The sequence below is a fragment of the Clarias gariepinus genome, chromosome 1 (assembly GCF_024256425.1).
Source record: "Clarias gariepinus isolate MV-2021 ecotype Netherlands chromosome 1, CGAR_prim_01v2, whole genome shotgun sequence".
Lineage (NCBI taxonomy): Eukaryota > Metazoa > Chordata > Actinopteri > Siluriformes > Clariidae > Clarias > Clarias gariepinus.
In genome coordinates, this window is record NC_071100.1 from 518,783 (window position 1) to 538,374 (window position 19,592).

Genomic DNA, 19,592 nt, shown 5'->3' on the forward strand with positions numbered 1-19,592 from the left:
CAGCTGACCTTCATGTCTTAAGATAAATATAACAACTGCCTGTTGGTGTTTTTGCTGTTATTATTTAATTATCTAACACCACGTTTTGAAATCCCCAGTATTGTTGTAGAATGTGGGAAATAAATCCAAACTTTTAATTGTTAATGTATATTGAATAATGTTGGGCTTAAACACGGTCCTGTTTCACTCCGCGCTCCTGAGAGATGAACCGTGTTTGTTATTCAGCACTTGTTTCCCGTGTACATGGACTTAATGAGTTCATGTGATTTACCCCCGACACCACTCTCCACTCTCCAACACTCTACGGAACAGGCCTCGGGCCAAATGGAGTTAAAAGCCTTTCTGAAGTCAATAAAACAGGTGAGTGAGTTTCAAATCTGACTTCTGATCAGGACGTTGTGCTCAGTGAAGAAGTGTGATCGCTCTGATTCTGAGGATGATAAAGCCATCCTAAACAGTTTGATTGACAGCTATGTGATGAATGTGTGCAGACTGGATTTAGAACCGCAGCTCAGGTATATCACGCGTGACCCGCATGTGGCACCAGGGCGAATATGTCACATTTTACTGTAAAGACTCGCACAAACCCTGAGAACTTTACACCATGGATCTCCAAGATCACTTTTTAGTAAAATGTATCTTCTTAAGTATTGGGTAAGGAATGTATGCTTTAATATCTGCTATTCTTTCTTCTGAATGTTCTACCACATTGTTTTTATACTTTTACTAGATTTCTTATGTGGAATTAAATGTTTAATGTAACGTCAGCATTTTAGATCTTGAGCAATCTTACTTAAAGTGGTGAGTGAATATTGAGGCTCATAAATATAATCACCAAAGAATAAATATAATTATAAACAAGCATGACTCTTACAAGACAGGAGTAAAGACGTATAAATCTAGAGGTATATCATTACTGAAGGTAAATCACCTGCAGTATTTAAATAAACTCAGTGTAACTAAGGAAAGAATCTGTTCTGAATTATATCTTTACATCTGTGTGTGTGTGTGTGTGTGTGTGTGTGTCAGGTTTTGCCAGTTTGAGGTTTGAGTCCATTATTGATGTTTCAGTTCCTCTATCATTCACATGCACACACCCCCACATGTACACACACACACACACACACACACAGGGTAGTTCTGATGGCGTCTCAGTGTGTAGTGAGTGGTGATGAGTTCGAGCTCAGGAGAAAATTAAAATATTTCTTCATGAGTCCGTGTGAGAAATATCGCACTCGAGGACGCAAACCGTGGAAACTCACACTACAGCTCGTCAAAATCGCCATCGTCACCACCCAGGTAAGACAAACACAACTCTCTGTGTGTGTGTGTGTGTGTGTGTGTGTTGTTAAAACTAAATTAGGTAAAAATTGTAGGTTAAAAATAAAAATTTATGTTTTATAAATTTTTACATTAACATAAATACTGTAATGGGTAATATAATTATTTTTTAATAAATAAATAAGTACTTAATGTTGATATATTTCTGATAATAACCGGTAATACACAGAGCCCTAACATTAGCACCACTGACAGGTGAAGTGTATGACGGTGTCACGTGAGGCAGCGGGTGAACAGTCGGTTTGTGAAGTCGAGGTGTTGGAGGAAGGATAAATGGGTGAGTGTAAGGACACTTCGACACGGGCTAGACTGTGACGTCTAGACGACTAGGTCAGAGTGTCTCCAAAACTGTAGCCCTTTTGGGATGTCCCTGGTCTGCAGGGGTCACGACCTGTCAAAGAAGGAAGGAAAACCGGTGAACCAGGGGACACTGATGCACATGGGGAGTGAAGGCTGGCCCGTGTAGTCTGATCCAATAGAGGAGCTGCTGCAGCTCAAACAGCTAAAGAAGTGAACGCTCTTTCTGATGAAAAGTGAGACAGAACACACTGTGCGTTGCAGCGGTTTGTTTTGTATGGAGCTGTGTAGATTAATTTTTTTATTTGTATAGCGCTTTTAACAATTGTCATTGTCCCAAAGCAGCTTTACACAATCAAAAGAATTATTTCAGTTTGTATGAAATGTAAATTTGTATGAATCAAAATGGTCAGTTTGTCCCTGGTGAGCAAGCCGAGGGCGACAGTGGCAAGGAAAAACTCCCTGAGATGGTAAGAGGAAGAAACCTTGAGAGGAACCAGACTCAACAGGGAACCCATCCTCATTTGGGTGAAACAGAAAGCAGTAAATGATCTGCATTTATACAGTGTGTAGGGTGGGAGGCAGTTCAGCTATAATAGCTGATGTTAATTGATGTTAATATGGAGTCCAGGTAGTTATTGAAGACCCAGGTAGACTTGTAAGAAGTTCCAGTCATGAACTATCGAACTGTCAAGTCCCCAGAGAAACAGTTGCCAACACCAGTCAAGGCCAGAACCATTTTCTAGGTAGAGAGAATCATCCCCAGACACCAGACGCATCCCAGAGAGACACACGGGGCATCCATGTGACGAGATCTTCAGCCAGAAGCGGGGCACCAGGATGGGTCAGACAGGTCCGGAGGGCAGAGGGAGTCTGGATCACTGGCAGCTCAGGAACGACATGTGTAGCTCGACAGAGAGAGAGAAAGAGTGAAAGGGGGGGACAGGAGGAGAGAGGAAAAAGAAAGGGGGGGAGAGAAGAAGAGGAGAGATGGCAGTTAGGTCTGGTCACAGTCACACAATGTATAATGTGAATGTATATTAACTGTAGCGTGCAAGCAGAGACTCCGGCAGGACTAACTATGACAGCATAACTAAAAGGGAGGAGCCAGAAGGAAACACAAACATGAGGGCTTCCTGACATGTAAAGCAAACAATCACCTCACCGTCAGCAAACCTGAGTGATCAATGAGAGTGAGGAAGACAGCATCCAAACATACCAGTTCACCATAATACTCTACGTCCATGAGTCCCCCAGATCTGCTCCTTTACCTATGGAAAATCTATTTATAAAAATGCTTGGCTAAATAAATAGGTTTTTAGCCTGGACTTAAACACTGAGACTGTGTCTGAGTCCCGAACACTATTTGGAAGACTATTCCATAATTTTGGGGCTTTGTAAGAAAAAGCTCCGCCCCCAGCTGTATTTTTAATAATACGCGGTACTGACAAGCAGCCTGCATCCTTTGATCGAAGTAGGCGTGGCGGATCGTAAGACACTAGCAGTTCACTCAAATAGCAGTTTACTGGGGTTTAACTCAGTGTTATTCACTTGGCCTGTCAGTGGTGTTAGTGTGACTTTGGTGTAGTTACATAGTGAACATTATCATGTATAATATCTTCTAGCCCTGTGATATTTAATATCGTTTCTGTATATTTGCATAATAAACAACGTATTTAATAATTACATGATAAAAAGTTGCAATGCATGTTGCTGTTAATGTGTGTTTGTGTGTTTGTGTGTTTGTTGTTGATAGTTTGCATGGTTTGGACTCAGTAATGAAATGACGGTAATCTTCAGAGAGGAAAACCTCACTTCCTTCAAACACCTCTTCCTTAAACATTACCATGAGCACAAAGGCATTTACGCAGTTTACACGAGACAGGAAGTGCACGAACATATCAACTACATTATCATGAGGGTAAGCACACACACACACACACACACACACACACACATCAGCGCTGCCTGTAATGTAATGTAGCTAAATGATCTACTGTAGCGTCACGTTCACTCACACACTCAGTTTGGGTTTGATGAAGGCAGATGTTCCAGCAGCACAGACCCATGTCCTCTGTATCTCTATACAAACACATCCCACACTGACCAGACTCTTGTGGACGAATCTTCCAGATATCAGTGGACAGTGACAGTGACGAAATTAGCATGTAATATTATGAACGGAAAAAGACGAGACCAAAATGTGGTTTAAATTTTTTTTCAACTAATAAAAACCTGAAAAGATGCATTAAGACATACCATAATAATCACCCAGTTTTACAGCCTCTTGGTGATTATTTAAAAAAAAAAGGGTTTTAAACCACTGTACTGTCCGTACGGCTCCTATTGTCTCGTAGTTAATAAATATGGACATGCAGCAGTTGTTGTGATGTTAAAAATAAATATAATTAGCTGAAGACATCAGATGAAAAGATACATTTTAAATGTTAAGATAATTATTTTGTGAAAAACTAAAAAAAATGGTTTTGACTAGACTAGATTGACTGTGGGGTTAATTAATACTAACCGTATAGCTTAAATGTTACATTTTCATTGACTATAACTACAGTAGACTAAAATACTTATGGGTTCCTCTGACTGAAATGTCCAGACTTTTAGTCGACTAAAACCTGACTAAACAAAAATAGGTTAAGATTGACTAAATATGATGAAAACTAACAGAGACATTTATCTCAGGACTAAGACTAAGACTAAAATAGCTGACCATTGTGCCAGCTTCAGTAGATAAAGGCCAACCCTGTGAGGATCCTGAGGCATCCAGAGAAGGACCAGCTCCAGCTGGATTCTGCTTTATGATGGTTGGAGCTACACATCCTGCTCCTGTGCTCCCAGTGATCCAGACCCCATCTGCCCTCTGCACCTACTGACTCCCTGTGCTGAACTGGACTTCATGTTAATTTAAAGAACTTCTGTTATACTTCCATAAATTTTTCTTTTCATTTTTGTGAAGCTGCTTGAGACAATGACCATTGTTAAAAAAAAAGCTATATAAATAAAATGTAATGATTTGAACTGACAAAACTAACACTCGTCTGTAAGAAGTTTGCTATACACACATTACCGCTCAAAAGTTTGGGATAATTAAAATTTTTTTTTTCAAGGTAACACACGAAATTAGGCTGAATAGTGAATATATCAAAAGAACAAGAGACGCTAATTATTAAGTTTAAATAATGATTTAGATGGAAATGATGGACGTGTTCTTCAAACTTTGCCTTCAACACAAATAAACACCTTTAGCAGCAGTTACAGCGCGGCAGACCAAACGCATTCTAGCTGATAATCTGATGAGATTCACCCCGTGCTTCCTGGAGCGTCTCACACAAGGTGGAATTTATTTATTATTATTTGTGAACTGTATGAAAATGCGTTTTTCTTTGGGAAAGCAAAGAAATTTGCAAGTGATCCCAACTTTTGAGCGGTAGTGTGTGCTGCTTGTTTTTGCAGCATGTGTTATCTTTGATGCACTTAACTGAAATGTTTTTGGAAGAACCTTAAAGAGACGTGTCTCTGCTCTGTGTGTAATGGACATAATATACACACACGAAGCTGTTGTGCTAACACATACGGTTATATCCACTACGTCCTGTTCTCTAATTAGAATTTCTGAACGGTAAATAATACAAACTTCACACCATCAACATGTTGGCATGTGTGATTTTATCACCCTTGTGACTCTTGAGAAAGAATTCATGCACAAAATATTCTCTATAAGTCGAAATGGATTTATCTCATTCTGCACTAAAACCGTTCACGTGTTCCTGTGTGTTTGGCGCAGTATCTGACCCTACAGAACGTGATCGTGGGCAATCATGCATTCCAAAGGCTCAACGGCACGGACACGCCCCTCACTCTGTGCCAGAGATTTTACACCCGAGAGAAAGTCACGCCCGAAAACCAGACCTTTAGCATCAATGTAAAGGTGCAGACAGGTAACACACACACACACACACACACACACACACCTGCAGGATGGAGTCGTGTCACTATTGTTGTCCTGTTCACATTTAAAATCCTCCATAATGACATCATGGTTCTCTTACAGAGTGCGTTAACATTCACTCCACAAAGCTAGTCAACATCACAGACCTTGCTCTGGACTTTAAAAGGTCAGAGTTTTAATCAATTGTTTTGCAAATGTGTGTAATAAACATTCTGTTTTAATAAATCCAGTGACACCGTGACACGTAACCTTCTCCCTCTGTACAGCAGCACACGGGGTTGTTGGAATCAAGCAGTCGAGATGTGATTACAGTGCAGACTTTCAGCTTCAATTCGAGTGGTTTAACATATGAACTGTAACGTACCACATTAAACGTTTTTAGAAATTACAGCCATTAAAAAAAACATAATTAGGAAAATAAGGAATGTTTATAATAATTTGTGTGAGATTAAGGAGATTCTAGTTCTTCACTTGCGTTGCTTTTGTCTACATTTGGTCGTTCTTTCTGCTGCATCAGTTCAAACCATTGGGCCAGTTCTTCTGCAGCTGTAGTGTACTGTACACACTCGCACCATAACACCACCTCCATCATGTCTGATGATGATGATGATGATGATGTGGGACGCTCTGGATCATGAGCCCTTCTTCTCCTTCTCTTTCCTTTATCCATTAGAACATTGAGATAAAGCTGAAAGTCTGCACTTCAAGAACATCTGGATCACTCGACACCTAAGCACATACTTTTGGACTATACCAATTAGAATTAAACTGCAAAGGTATTAAACCAGACGCCATACTGGAATAGAGACCTGAGCAGCAGGTCCTGTCGGAGGTGTGTTGTGCGATGGGGCGGGGCAGGAGGTGGGGCATTTTGAGAGAATCAATCATGTGTGGAATGAGAGTTGGCCAGACGCCAAGCCCCGGGGGTGAAATAGTCCTAATCATAACAACATGTCTGAAATTCTCTCACACGCTTGATGGGTGAAGTTTTAATCCCTGTTACAGACTTTTATCTCTGGACGTCCGCATGAAGATCAAAGCCATCAATCTGCAGACAGTCCGCCATGATGAACTACCCGACTGCTACAAATTCAGTGTCTCGGCAAGTGTTCACACACACACACACACACATGGACATGAATCTGCCACTGACACCAGAGTGTGATAGACTACAGTGTCTGTCAGTGTGTGTGTGTGTGTGTGTGTGTGTGTGGCTTTTGTGAAATAATGTCTGGATAAACTCCTGCGTTACGTAAGTAGAGAAGCACTTCCCGTTTCCACAGGCCGACTCAGCAGGGTGTGATGGTAAAACTTCCACTCTTACCAGGGCTGCTCAGTCGTGTGTGTGTGTATGTGTGTGTGTGTGTGTGTGTGTGTGTGTGTGTGTGTGTGTGGTTTGGGATTTTCTCATTGTATTGTGTCACAAAGCTACAGGGATACTCAGACAAACCACTGGGAGTTAGAGTTTAATGGGGTTGAGGGATGTGTTTATTCACACAAGTCGTGGATTTCTAACAGATGTTTAAGAGGTGTTACGCAATTCTGATTTAATACACTGTATTTGTACAGTGGAGACGATCACAAAGCAGCTAAGGAGAAATATAAATTCAGGACATGATTCACTTTATTCCGCTACATGAGGAGTCCAGGGAGTACAGGCATACATCATTACATCACTAACAGAACTACACTGTACATACAGTACAAACAGAGAAGATGTGTAGGCCTGAGCAGTTACTCCACAAACCATAAGATGTATAAAGTCACATGACTCAGGAGGGAGTCCTGGAATACGTCCAGTGAAGATCTAAACCCTCCATAGATGTGATCCTCTGGTGGTTCAGTACATTCAGGTGGTCAGCTGACTTCATTTTATTGCCCCATAACGTTACTGAGTCTAGACCTGAGTAACTGATCAACCCCAGATCATAACACTGTCTCCAGAGGCTTGTACAGTGGACACTATGCATGATGGGAGCATCGCTTCATGTCCTTCCCTTCTCACCCTGACACGCCCATCACTCTGGGATAGGCTCAGTCTGGACTCATCAGGTCACATGACCTTTCTCCATCACTCCAAACTCCAGTCTTTATGATCCCTAACAAACTGAAGCCTCTTTTTCTCCATGATGAGTCTCAATAACGAGTGGTTTTATTATAGACACACAGCTGTTTGGTCCCAGTCCTGTGAGTTCTCAACACTTGTACTTTCGGTATTAAACACAGTTCTGGTTTTACTGTGAGATTGTGAAAGAGCGGCTCTGGGAGCATGAGGAATCGTTTTTACACGTGATCTGGACACCACAGAGTCCCGACCTTACAACATCTCGAACAAAAAATGACGGCAACTCTGGACTAGAAATAAACGTTATGATGTTGTAGACGGTTGTGAAACAGTGTATCAGTGAGGCAGTCTAAAACATATTAGTGATTTTCTTGTTCTTATTTGGCCCGACGGTGTATTTAACAGTCCTACCTTCTGATTAGAGATGCTGGCCGTGCAGACGCTCAAACACGTGTGCTCTAATCTCATAGGGTTTAATTAGAAGAAGAAACAGACTTAGACACTGAGTATATGACCAACGAGTCACCAGAGTGGAACATTTTCACCGCACATCGCGGGTTGTTGGGAATGTGGGGTGATGACACAGCGCCCCCTGGTGATAACCCCTTCAGTTGTTGTTTTCTGATTTACAGACGTGGTGTTTTAATGAGCAGATGCTGCTGTGTTGCAGGTGCTGTTTGATAACAGCGCTCACAGCGGCCGGATTAAAGTGTCCCTCCGCAGCGGTGTCCACATCAGTGTGTGTGCACAAGCCAGTGTCCCCGGGTCCAGTGAGTCCAGTCTCTAATGACACTAAAGTTAAGAGAAAAGAGGTGTGGTAGAACTGTACCGGAACCCCAGGAGCGGGGTTATTTCTCCTTAGTTTGAATTTTATCACTTGTACGTATTTGTGACATTTTACAGCCAAAGGTTTTTTATATTGCTACACTGTCAAATATTCCTTATTATATACTTATTTCATATTATTTATTTGAATACTCTATTTTCCTTATTTCTCTATGATACTTATGGACTTGACTGTAGGGAACTTATTTGTTATCGTACATTATTATGTAATAATGTAATATCAAACTGTTAATGATGATAATAAAGACGTGATGAGTGACAGATGCTTGTGTGTGCAGATGCGGTGAGTCACTTCCTGTTGATGCTGCTGTTTGATTCGCTGGTGATTGGCGTGTGCCTGCTCTCCCTGGGGCTCTGCACGCGCTCAGTAAACGCCGGGATGCGTCTCTTCTCTGTGAGTCACCGCGGTCTTACCGAATGCTTTTATATCACAGACATGATGCTCATGTATTTAACACACTTACTGCTTCACGAAAGAGAAACCATCAGCAGCTTGTTTATGGAATATTTATCATTACAATATCATTTATAACTTTCTGTATAATAAAGATTTCTCATAATTTTTTCAGAAAACTATTTTTTATTATTACTGAAAATAAAAACCGACGATATTCTTTATTATTAACTCAGGATTATAAAGATACCGCAGGAATACGTGTTGGAATGAATTATAACTGTGTATATGTGGGGGTCGAGGCCCAGTGTGTGTGTGTGTGTGTGTGTGTGTGGTATCAGTAAAGGATGGAGAGCAATGTATCATGTCATCTCCTTTACACCAGCAACTGTTTTTGCGATTGAGATCAAAGTTAGTACATTTTGTGGGACTTTTAAGTTTTTTTTTTTACAAACATTATCCAACAGTTTTTGTGGGACAATTGAGATAAAAGACTAAGTGTTGATACATTTTTGTGGGACCCAGATAGCAGTAGTTTGGCGTTTAGCACTGTGGCCTCGCACCTCCAGGTTCCGAGTTTGCCTGTTTCTCCCTGTGCTTGGTGGGTTTCCCCGGGGTATTCTGGTTTCCTCCCACAGTCCAAAGACATGCGGGGTAGGCTAACTGCCAACCCCGCCTCTTAAAGAGAAATTCCATAGAAAAGAGAGAGATATCTCCAGGGTGTGGAGGATCCGTCACTCGATATGTCTACGGCATGTGAACAGATTTATAAAACATTATAGCACTGACCACAGAGGCTAGTGCAGTTAGTATATGGCCTTATGTTAATGTCTTATTACCCCACTGGACTGACTATAGACCAGGATTCCTCCTAATAACATCATTATAAAGTAGTGGAGTGGGAATGTACTCAAAAACATAGAAACGAGTCATTACAAATAATTAGTAGAAGGTATAATTATAATGATATGATTATTATAATTATAATTAGATCCAGTTGTGATATAATGCTTGGGAGCGTGTTGCACTGAGGGCGTGTCGGACATCTACGGCAGCTACGGTAATAAGTCTCATGTGTGAGACGCAAACAAACGCTGAAATGGAAAGACAAAGTGAGAAAGAGAAGAGGATGTACTGTGACCGGTCATTGAAGGAGCTCAGGGTTGGATGAGACGTCTCCTGTAAATGGTCTGGATCTGTCAGAGATTCCCAGCACAGGAACCCTGTAGCACTACGCCGGGTTCGGAGCTAGTCCAGGGGTCCGTGGCCAAAGCACCGGCTCCACAGAGACATCCAACACCATACTGGGCCAGAACTAAGAACCACTTACATCAGGGGCTGGGGGCGGGGCTACACCACCAACTAAATGTTTGTTACAACTCAAAGGCTTTCTAAATAATGATGAAGTCAGGATAACTACTCACAAAAGTTTATCTTGCTGTTGTTGTTGTTGTTGTTGTGCTTGATGTCATGTTTGTATACAGTGATGTCATGACGTGACACTCTAGCTCATTTGTAAACACAGTGACGTTTGCTATTGAAGCGACACTAGCACTGACCCTGACCCGCTACACACGCCTGACCCCCCTCACGCGCTCCTGAGAGATATTTAGTGAGCAGTGTCTCCCTCTAGTGGTCCATACAGGCATCGAGTGTAATCCACTTTCACAATTCTTTTGATGGACAGTAAGGTGTGAGGGACAGGACAAGAGACAGGGACATTCTGCTGAAGACACATGGAACAGTAAAACATCAGGGTTCTATAAGAAACCATAAAGGTTGTTGATTATGGCGATTGGTACAGATACACTATAAAGGTGTACTCGCGTAGACACTACAGTTACTGAGTGTGAATGATGAGTGTGTTGTGGTTGGACAGGAGTACGCGGAGTTCATTAGCACTGAACGGGGGAAGTGTGTGTCGCCGCTGGAGAGACTGGAGTTCATCAACGGCTGGAACATTTTAATCATCGTCAGTGACACTATCACGGTTACTGCGTCCTTAATGAAGATCTGCATACTGAGCAAGGCAGGGCGCGCACACACACACACACACACACACACACACACACATATATAAAACATATATGAAATATATATGAAACCATGTGTGTGTGTGTGTGTGTGTGTAGATGCTGTCTAATTACACCCTGTGCAGCATCATGTTAGGGACAGCGACCCTCCTGGTGTGGATCGGAGTTCTCCGTTATCTCGGATTCTTCCGGAAATATAACGTATGATCTGTTCTGTAACACACATACACAGCCGCACGTGCTCACACACATCCTCACCTGTGTGTGTGTGTGTGTGTGTGTGTGTGTGTGTGTAGATCCTGATCCTGAGCATGAAGGCAGCGTTACCCAGTGCTCTGCGGTTCTCCTTCTGCGCGGTGATGATCTACCTCAGCTACTGCTTCTGTGGATGGATTGTTCTCGGACCTCACCATGAAAACGTCAGTGGTGTAACCATCACACACTCGTACTCACACACAATCTACATTATACAATACATATTCAGAACGTCTGTGTGTGTGTGTGTGTGTGTGTGTGTGTGTGTGTGTGTGACGTACCCCAGTTCCGCTCCTTCCACACGGCGACCTACTGCTTGCTCTCCATGATTAATGGAGATGAGGTCTACTCCACCTTCACCAAGCTGAGGGAGAAGAGCACGCTGGTCTGGCTCTTCAGCAGGTTCTACATCTACAGCTTCGTCTCCATCTTCACCTACATGGTGCTCAGTCTCTTCATCGCCATCATCACCGACACCTACGAGCTCATCAAGGTCAAACACACACACACACACACACAGTGCATACGACTGTTCCTTTCAGTGTTCTCACCCTGCTCTTGTGTGTGTGTGTGTGTGTGTGTGTGCAGAAGCAGCAGCAGGACGGAGAGGTGTTCTCTGATCTGCAGAAGTTCCTGGCCGAGTACAGACACGCGAGCGGGGACCAACACAGACGAACACACACACTGGTGATGAGCCATTAGAGTTACATGAACACTAATCAACACACCTGGAACTTCAGGCAGTGTGTGTGTGTGTGTGTAGGTGAAGGCGGAGTTACAGGACTGGACTTCGGCCTTTACATCACCTGTTATGAAAAGCCCGCCCCAGTGCATCGTGGGGGTTCTGTCCTTGTCTCCCACCCTAGTTCATTCCGAGTATTTTGTCCTTCTCCCCTCCTGCCCTAGTGCATTGTGGGTGTTTTTGTCTTTTTATTTATTCATTAATCCAGATGAAACAATGATTTAGTTTATTCACATTAATAATATTAATCACTACCCCCCCCCCCCCCCATGTGTTTGAAGTTTACAGTGTAAATCTGGTGCTGTGCTCTAATAAAGGTCACTAATGTACATCACAATCAGAGGTGGTGTTTCAGGTGTTTGATCTTTGACTTGTTCTTGTGAAACACACACACACACACACACACACACACACACAACAGGCTCGTGAGGGGGCGAAAACTTTTCATTAAACACAAACCTGGAACCCTTTATGTATAAAATGTTTATATTTATATGTGGTATGTTATATAACATCGTGCCCTGTGATGATGTAATGCCCCCTCCCCCCCTCCTGACAGCCGTACCGCTTTAAACACCTGCGCGTGTCACGTGGTACGGTCTGAGCCAATCGGGCGCCGTCTCCTGGTTGCCTAGAGACGGCAGGACCAATGCGCGTGAGGATTAGTGTTTATGAGGAAACAGCGCGGCGGGTTATAACTAATCCGACCTGTGTGTGTGTGTGTGTGTGAGACTGAACACACACCTGGAGCTCCGGATTAACACCGACACACACACACACACACACACACAGAGGAAGAGAAACACTAACTAATAACCGCTCTGTACATGTGGAGTGTGTGTGTGTGTGTGTGATGATCCTGTACAGCGCTGCGGTCTGACGGGGAAAGAGGTGAGGACTACACCTGTATGCTAATGCTAATGCTAACGGGCTCGCGGAGCCTAGCTCGCTAATGCTAACGGGCTAATGCTAACGGGCTCGCGGTCAGGGCTCGTGTTCTGACCGAGGTTTAATATAAACCCTGTCTCGGGTGAGTGACAGTTAGCATAGCATCAGGTCAGAGAGGTACTTCCGGTTTCCGGTGTGGCCCTGGTCACGTGACAGCCTTCAGGCACATAAAAGCAAAGAGGACCTGTCTGAAGTAAATGTGTGTGATTTATTTCTCTCTCTGTGTGTGTGTGTGTGTGTGTGTGTGTGTGAGGGTCATGACTCTCTCCAGGCTCCTCCTGACATGACATCATCACCAGACCTCTGTGTCGGTTCTGGAAGTGTCCCGCTTTTATTAATGTCCTGATCCGTTATTACAGTCAAACTGATTTTGTTTCCATTTTAAACCTTTGAACAGTTTAATGAGTGATGTCATCAGTTCTACACTACAGACTACCTCCACATACGACCCATAGTCCACGTCCTGAAGGAACAGATACGTCGTTTTAAACTTTCCTTTTGGCCAGAGACTCGTCTGTACGGGCGTCTAGAGGGAGTCCAGTCCACCACCTCGGTGCCAGAACAGATAAGAGTCAGGATAAAGACGTGGGACGATGCGAGCAGTGCTGGAGTTTACACGAGTTTAACATTTAACTTCAAATTAAATGAAGCACAAAGCTACACTGTTACTGAGCACCGCGTTTCTATTACACCATCCACCAGAATTATTAATTCTAGACAAACTTCTCTAGAAATAATTCACTCGGACCACACGGGATGGGAATGTGTGAATAGTTTAGAGAGCGCCACCTGTAGGATTATAAAGAAACAGTGATGATTTACCGCCTCGAACGCCTCCGAAAGCTCAGACGTCACCGCGCGGGATTAGGGACTCCATGCGTGGTTTTAGACTAATTTAGTGCTGGAGGTGTTGTGAGACTGGTGTAATGAGGAGTGTGTTTGAGTTTGTAGTAGAAGGCAGATCAGAGGATTTTAATGTGTGTGATGTAGAACCACATAACAATGTATAAATATAATATTAGATCCTAATAAAGATATTACATTACATCGTAAAATAATATTTGGTAACTTTGGCTCTGTCAGGTTTAAATAATGTCAATTCACCTTCTAACATTATAATGGTGTGTGTGTGTGTGTGTGTGTGTGTGTGTGTGTGTGTAATAAGTGTAAGTAATCATGATGAACATGCTGACATGCTGCTGTCACCGACTGCGTAATAAAGTTATTAGTTAGTGCCAAGCTAAAGTTCCTACACACACACACACGATATCTGGGGTGACTATAGTATGAACAGTAAGTGTGTGTGTGTGTGTGTTTCAGGACTACTTGGTGTGTGTCGGAGATGGGAGATCAATGGACACCACAGACGACCGTGATGATGTCAGACGCTTGTCTAGGTACACACACACACACACACACACACACACACACTTTATCACAGCAATTACAGAATCAATTACAATTACTGTTTGGTTTAATTGTTTATATACTACAAAGTTAACAAACAATATTAAAAAATCTATTATTTACATTTTATCACTTCTGAATTAGACTAGATCAGACTACATTAGATTGGATTAGATAAGATTGGATTGGATGGAATTGTATTATATTAAATTAGATTGGATCGGATGGGATCAGATTGGATCAGATGGGATTAGATTGGATCAAATGGGATTAGATTGGATTAGATTAGATTGGATTGGATGGAATTATATTATATTAAATTAGATTGGATCAGATGGGATTCGATTAGATTGGATCAGATGGGATTCGATTAGATTGGATTAGATTGGATTGGATCAGATGGGATTAGATTGGATCGGATTAGATGGGATTAGATTGGGTTGGATCAAATGGGATTAGATTGAATCGGATTTGATCGGATTAGATTGGATTGGATCAGATGGGATTAGATTGGATCGGATTTGATCGGATTAGATTGGATTGGATCAGATGGGATTAGATTGGATCGGATTTGATCGGATTGGATTGGATCAGATGGGATTAGATCGGATTGGATTTGATCGGATTGGATTGGATTAGCTAAACTTGTACTAGAGTAGATTAGATGAGATTCTCTAATTGTAAAGGTTGATGTACAAATTCGTAGTTATTTTCCTTTAGTCTCATTAATTGTTTACTTTCTGATTGTATTATGTGTTACATTTATACAGTGCTGTGAATAAGTATTCACCCCCCATGGGACAGTACCCATCAGCGTTGTCTGTGTGTAGTTTCAGATCAGGTCTTGCAGCACGCTGTATGTCCCTGTCCACTCTGCACATCTGGATCCTGATGTGTTTGTGTTTTTTTTTTTTTTTTAACTGTGAGCACTGTGAGATCATATGGAGATGATAATAATAATAATAATAATTATTATTATTAGTGTAAGAGCAGTGTTTATCTCACCTAATGCAGCAGATCCTCAAGAACACGTGTGAGATTTTAATCACACTCGGTTAAAACAGTGCAGGGGGGTGAATACTTATGCAAGCATGACCTTCAGCGGAATTATAAAGCACTAATCCTGCTTGTGTGTGTGTGTGTGTGTGTGTGTGTGTGTGTGTGTGTGTTTCAGACCCAAAGGACCTGTCAAGCATTTCTCATATCAACATGTCCCACCACACACACGTCCACACACTCCCGTCCACACACTCCTACAGCGTGCTGAGCGCTTTCTGTACCGAGGACAACGTCCTGCAGTGTGTCTCTTACATTAACCAGGTGTGTGTGTGTGTGTGTGTGTGTGTGTGTGAGAGATAAAGACAGACGGGCATGTAAGAGGGGGAACGTTATATAAACGTGTGTGTGTGTGCAGGAGGCCAGCTCCCTGGGCCTGTGCGGTGTGTGTGTGGACTCTAGGGGCGGTGCTAACGCTCTGAATGCTGTCCCCGCCCTTAACCTGCTGTACGAGCTCGTCCAGCTGCACAGGAAACATCTGCGCGCACTGCAGGACCTGGAACACCGCCAACTGAAGAGCTGTAGCGACCTGGAGCACCTGCAGCACAACAACTCTCGCCTCAAAGTACACACACACACACACACACACACACACACACACACACACACACACACACACACACACACACACACACACAGTAAAGCTCCTGACCAATCAGGGATAAGGCTGAGTAGCCAATCATTACACAGGAGGCGGGGTTTACTGGAGGACATGTTACAGAAGCCTGAGCTGATGTTAGAGTTACAGAATAACAACACCTTCTCCTCTTCTCCTTCCTCCTCCGTGCCGGGTTTGGGAATGGACGGGTTTTAAATCATCCTTTAAAAGCTCCACTTTTTTACTATTTAAATGTGTGAATGTGTGCTGATGTGAATCAGGTGAGTGTGACACACGTCCACAGTAAAGACGTGACTCCACCTTGTAACACCACTGCGCCTCCTCCTGCTTCATGTGAGACACGTCTCTTAGACCTGTGTGTGTGTGTGTGTGTGTGTGTCTGTGAGACAGGACCAGCTGGAGCACACGCGCAGAGAGAACTCGGGTCTCCATGAGGGTGAGCGTCAGCTGCACCTGAAGATCAGGACACTGCAGAGCTGTCTGAAGTCTGAGAAAGAGGAGGTGTGTGTGTGTGTGTGTCTCACTCACACCAGACCCCAGCACCTGGGGACACCTTATAACTGTGTGTGTGTGTGTGTAGGTACAGAAGCTCCAGAGCATCATCGCTAGCCGCGCCACTCAGTACAACCACGACGCCAAACGCAAGGAGAGGGAGTGCACCAAACTCAAGGAGCGTCTCAACCAGCTGCTGGTGGACAAGAGGGACAAAAAACTCGGTATAGTACAACCCTCCCATCAACACCGCAGTGCATCATGGGTAATCTGTGTCTACCAGTGTGTGTCTGGTGTATTTTCAAAAACGGAAAGTTAAACACTCTTCTGAAGTGTGTGTGTGTGTGTGTGTGTGTAGCGATCGATGTGGTGAACTGTGTGAGTCGCTCTGATGGAAAGAGAGGGATGTGGAAGACGAGCAGGATGGAGGCGAGGTAGGACCCTCCGCTTACTCCGTGTCTCCTCATTGTGGATGTGTCTCAAATACAGGAGTTGTGTGCGTGTGCGTGTGCGTGTGCGTGTTAGACACGAGGGTGAGATGTACCAGGCGCTGCTGAGGGACTATGAGGTCAGACAGCAGACTCTGATGCAGGAGAACGCTGAGCTGAAGACGCTGCTGCAGCACATGAAGAAGGACATGATGTCCATACTCAGCCCAAAGACACACTGCAGCAGGACAGAGGACAGCCTGGACCAGGTACACACACACACACACACACACACACACACACACACACAGATCTCTTCTTTATTACACATCACTGTGTTCTATATAAATATCCTCTGTGTGTGTGTGTGTGTGTGTGTGTGTGTGTGTGTGTGTGTGTCAGGGGAACTCTGAGCCCGAGGACGAGTGTGAGGAATTGAGTAAAGAGAATCTGGATCAGATGTGTGTGGACGCGCGCGAGCAGCTGACTAACAGTATACGGCTGCAGTGGAGACGACTGAAGAACCACATGCACACACTCGACACACAGGGTGTGTTTATTTATGAGCGCTCGCTCGGTCTCTCTGATCCTGGAGTCCATAGAACTCACTGGTCTCAGGTCATGACCCCCCTCCTCCTCCTCCTCCTCCCCTCTATCCCTTCCTGATTGTTTAGTACACACACACACACACACACACACACACACACACACACACACACACACACACACACTTCTTCTGATTCTCTCTGCTGCACTCACTGCTTCCCAAGTCCCTGTTTCTTCTGCCACATCTTCAGCTCCGCCCACTCCTCCACCCCCTGTCACTCACACTGCTCCTTTAGCCCCGCCCACTCCTCCAGTCCTTTATGGAAGACGGTGTATTTATTTGCTGATGTGATTAATGTAGTAAAACAGTAAATAAACGATCAGTGCTGAAAGTGTGTGTGTGTGTGTGTGTGTGTCAGTGTCTCAGGAGGAAGTCATCTCCAGGAGGGACCATGAAGAGGCCATACAGCGCATCAGAGTGGAACTGCAGCAGTGTACAGAGTTTATACACACACAACAACAGCTACTTCAGGTACACACACACACACGCGCACACACACACACGCACAGAGAACACTTAGTGTGAATAATGCACTAGGTTTATCGTGTGTGTGTGTGTGAGCAGCAGCTGGTCTCCCCGTGTGACGAGGACACGGCGGCTCTGCTGAGTGATGGATACACGCTGGAGGAGAAGGAGCGGCTGAAGGACGAGTGGAGGATCTTCACTGAGCAGAAGAAGAACTTCGAGAGGGAGAGGAAGAACTTCACTGAGGCTGCAATCCGTCTGGGGCAAGAGGTCACACACACACACACACACACACACACACACACACACACACTGTATATTCACTGTGCAAAAACTTTAAAAGGTTCATAACCAGAGCTTTATGATGTTCGTGTTCCTCCAGAGGAAGGTGTTTGAGGAGGATCGGGCCATGTGGCTGAAGACGCAGTTCCTCAACATGACGCCGTTTATAGAGCGCAAACGTCCCGCGACCTCCCACAGCCAATCATCACTCAGTGAGTGTCCCACCGCTTCACCCCGCCCACTCACACCTCACACAGCCAATCATCACTCAGTTTGTCTTTTAACGTCTCTGTCTGTCTGTCTGTCTGTCTAGACGCAGAGCCTGAAGCCAAAGTGCTGTCCACTCCGTCTCCCTCAGTCAGGGGTTTGTCTCAATCTGGGTTCTTCACCGCTAACTCCGCCTCTCAGGGATTGCCCTCCACTGCCGATCTTTACCGCACACTACGACTTCGTCCTGATGCCAGGTCTCTCTCTCTCTCACTCACACACACACACACACACACACACACACACACACACACACACACACACACACACACACACACACACACACATGAATGAATGAATATTGTGAGATGTTGAGGTTATGGTGATGTAACGTGAGGAGGTTGTGAGGTTGCGGCGGTGTCGCGGTTGTGATGTCATAACGTAACAGGACATCCCTGAGACCCTTTACTACATTCGATGCGGTTGCTTAGTACCGATTGGCCGGTGGTCAGTCAGTCATTACATCACTCACAGGAAATGAGGTACTGATGTGTTTCCTGTTTCCTCAGGAGTTTCAACCGACGCAGCAGCAGCACCGAGACCTCATCGAGTGACGCGTCTGCTGCACACACACACTGAAGAACACACACACACACACACACACGCTAGCTTTAAGTCTGTGAGACAGTCCCTCTGCTGTTTACATGTTTATTGATCTGAATGCTGCAGGTATGAATGGAGATTATTTACTCGTTTGCATAAATAATAATAATAATAATAATAATAATAATAAGGAGCACTACAGTTTTATCTCTTCACGCTAATGCAGTAAAGTGAAAGCGATTACTTTTGAATAAATATGAGGACATTTAATAATTAGCCTGCCGTCGTGTCATATCAGAGTTATTGTGGGCGGGGTTTCTGCAGTAGATTTTATACACATGTTTGTAAATGTAGTTTATTTTTTTTGTGTCTGATTTATAGAACTTTTTTGTAAAGCTCATACTGCACACTGTGCTGCTGTTGTGTGTGTGTGTGTGTGTGTGTGTGTAGTAGAGCAGAGTGTGATTTAGGGAAACCTGTGTTTTATTAGATGGCCATCTTTTGATAATGAATAATGGTGAAATAAAGGAGTATTTGTTAA

The 19,592-nt window shown here is 43.8% G+C and overlaps 2 protein-coding genes across 4 annotated transcripts; both read left to right on the top strand.

Annotated features, from left to right (window-relative positions):
- The first annotated feature begins 375 nt into the window (after positions 1-375).
- Positions 376-12,186, top strand: mcoln3a (mucolipin TRP cation channel 3a). Its single transcript, XM_053495695.1, has 13 exons — positions 376-654; positions 1,030-1,299; positions 3,395-3,559; positions 5,438-5,591; positions 5,705-5,768; positions 6,608-6,704; positions 8,338-8,437; positions 8,792-8,907; positions 10,787-10,936; positions 11,040-11,141; positions 11,237-11,359; positions 11,482-11,688; positions 11,784-12,186. The coding sequence occupies exons 2-13, from the start codon at positions 1,063-1,065 to the stop codon at positions 11,895-11,897; spliced, it is 1,629 nt and encodes a 542-aa protein (XP_053351670.1). The 5' UTR covers positions 376-654; positions 1,030-1,062; the 3' UTR covers positions 11,898-12,186.
- ssx2ipa (synovial sarcoma, X breakpoint 2 interacting protein a) lies at positions 11,862-19,592 on the top strand. 3 transcript variants are annotated; one of them, XM_053495692.1, is made up of 14 exons: positions 11,862-11,882; positions 14,206-14,282; positions 15,467-15,612; positions 15,707-15,913; positions 16,358-16,468; positions 16,548-16,683; positions 16,818-16,893; positions 16,985-17,156; positions 17,290-17,437; positions 17,853-17,965; positions 18,059-18,229; positions 18,342-18,453; positions 18,555-18,705; positions 19,018-19,592. In XM_053495692.1, the coding sequence occupies exons 2-14, from the start codon at positions 14,228-14,230 to the stop codon at positions 19,085-19,087; spliced, it is 1,668 nt and encodes a 555-aa protein (XP_053351667.1). In that variant the 5' UTR covers positions 11,862-11,882; positions 14,206-14,227; the 3' UTR covers positions 19,088-19,592. The 3 variants fall into 3 exon arrangements, with proteins under 3 accessions (XP_053351667.1, XP_053351666.1, XP_053351668.1); XM_053495691.1 differs by lacking the exon at positions 11,862-11,882 and adding an exon at positions 12,716-12,828; XM_053495693.1 differs by lacking the exon at positions 11,862-11,882 and adding an exon at positions 12,716-12,828 and having other exon boundaries at positions 18,062-18,229.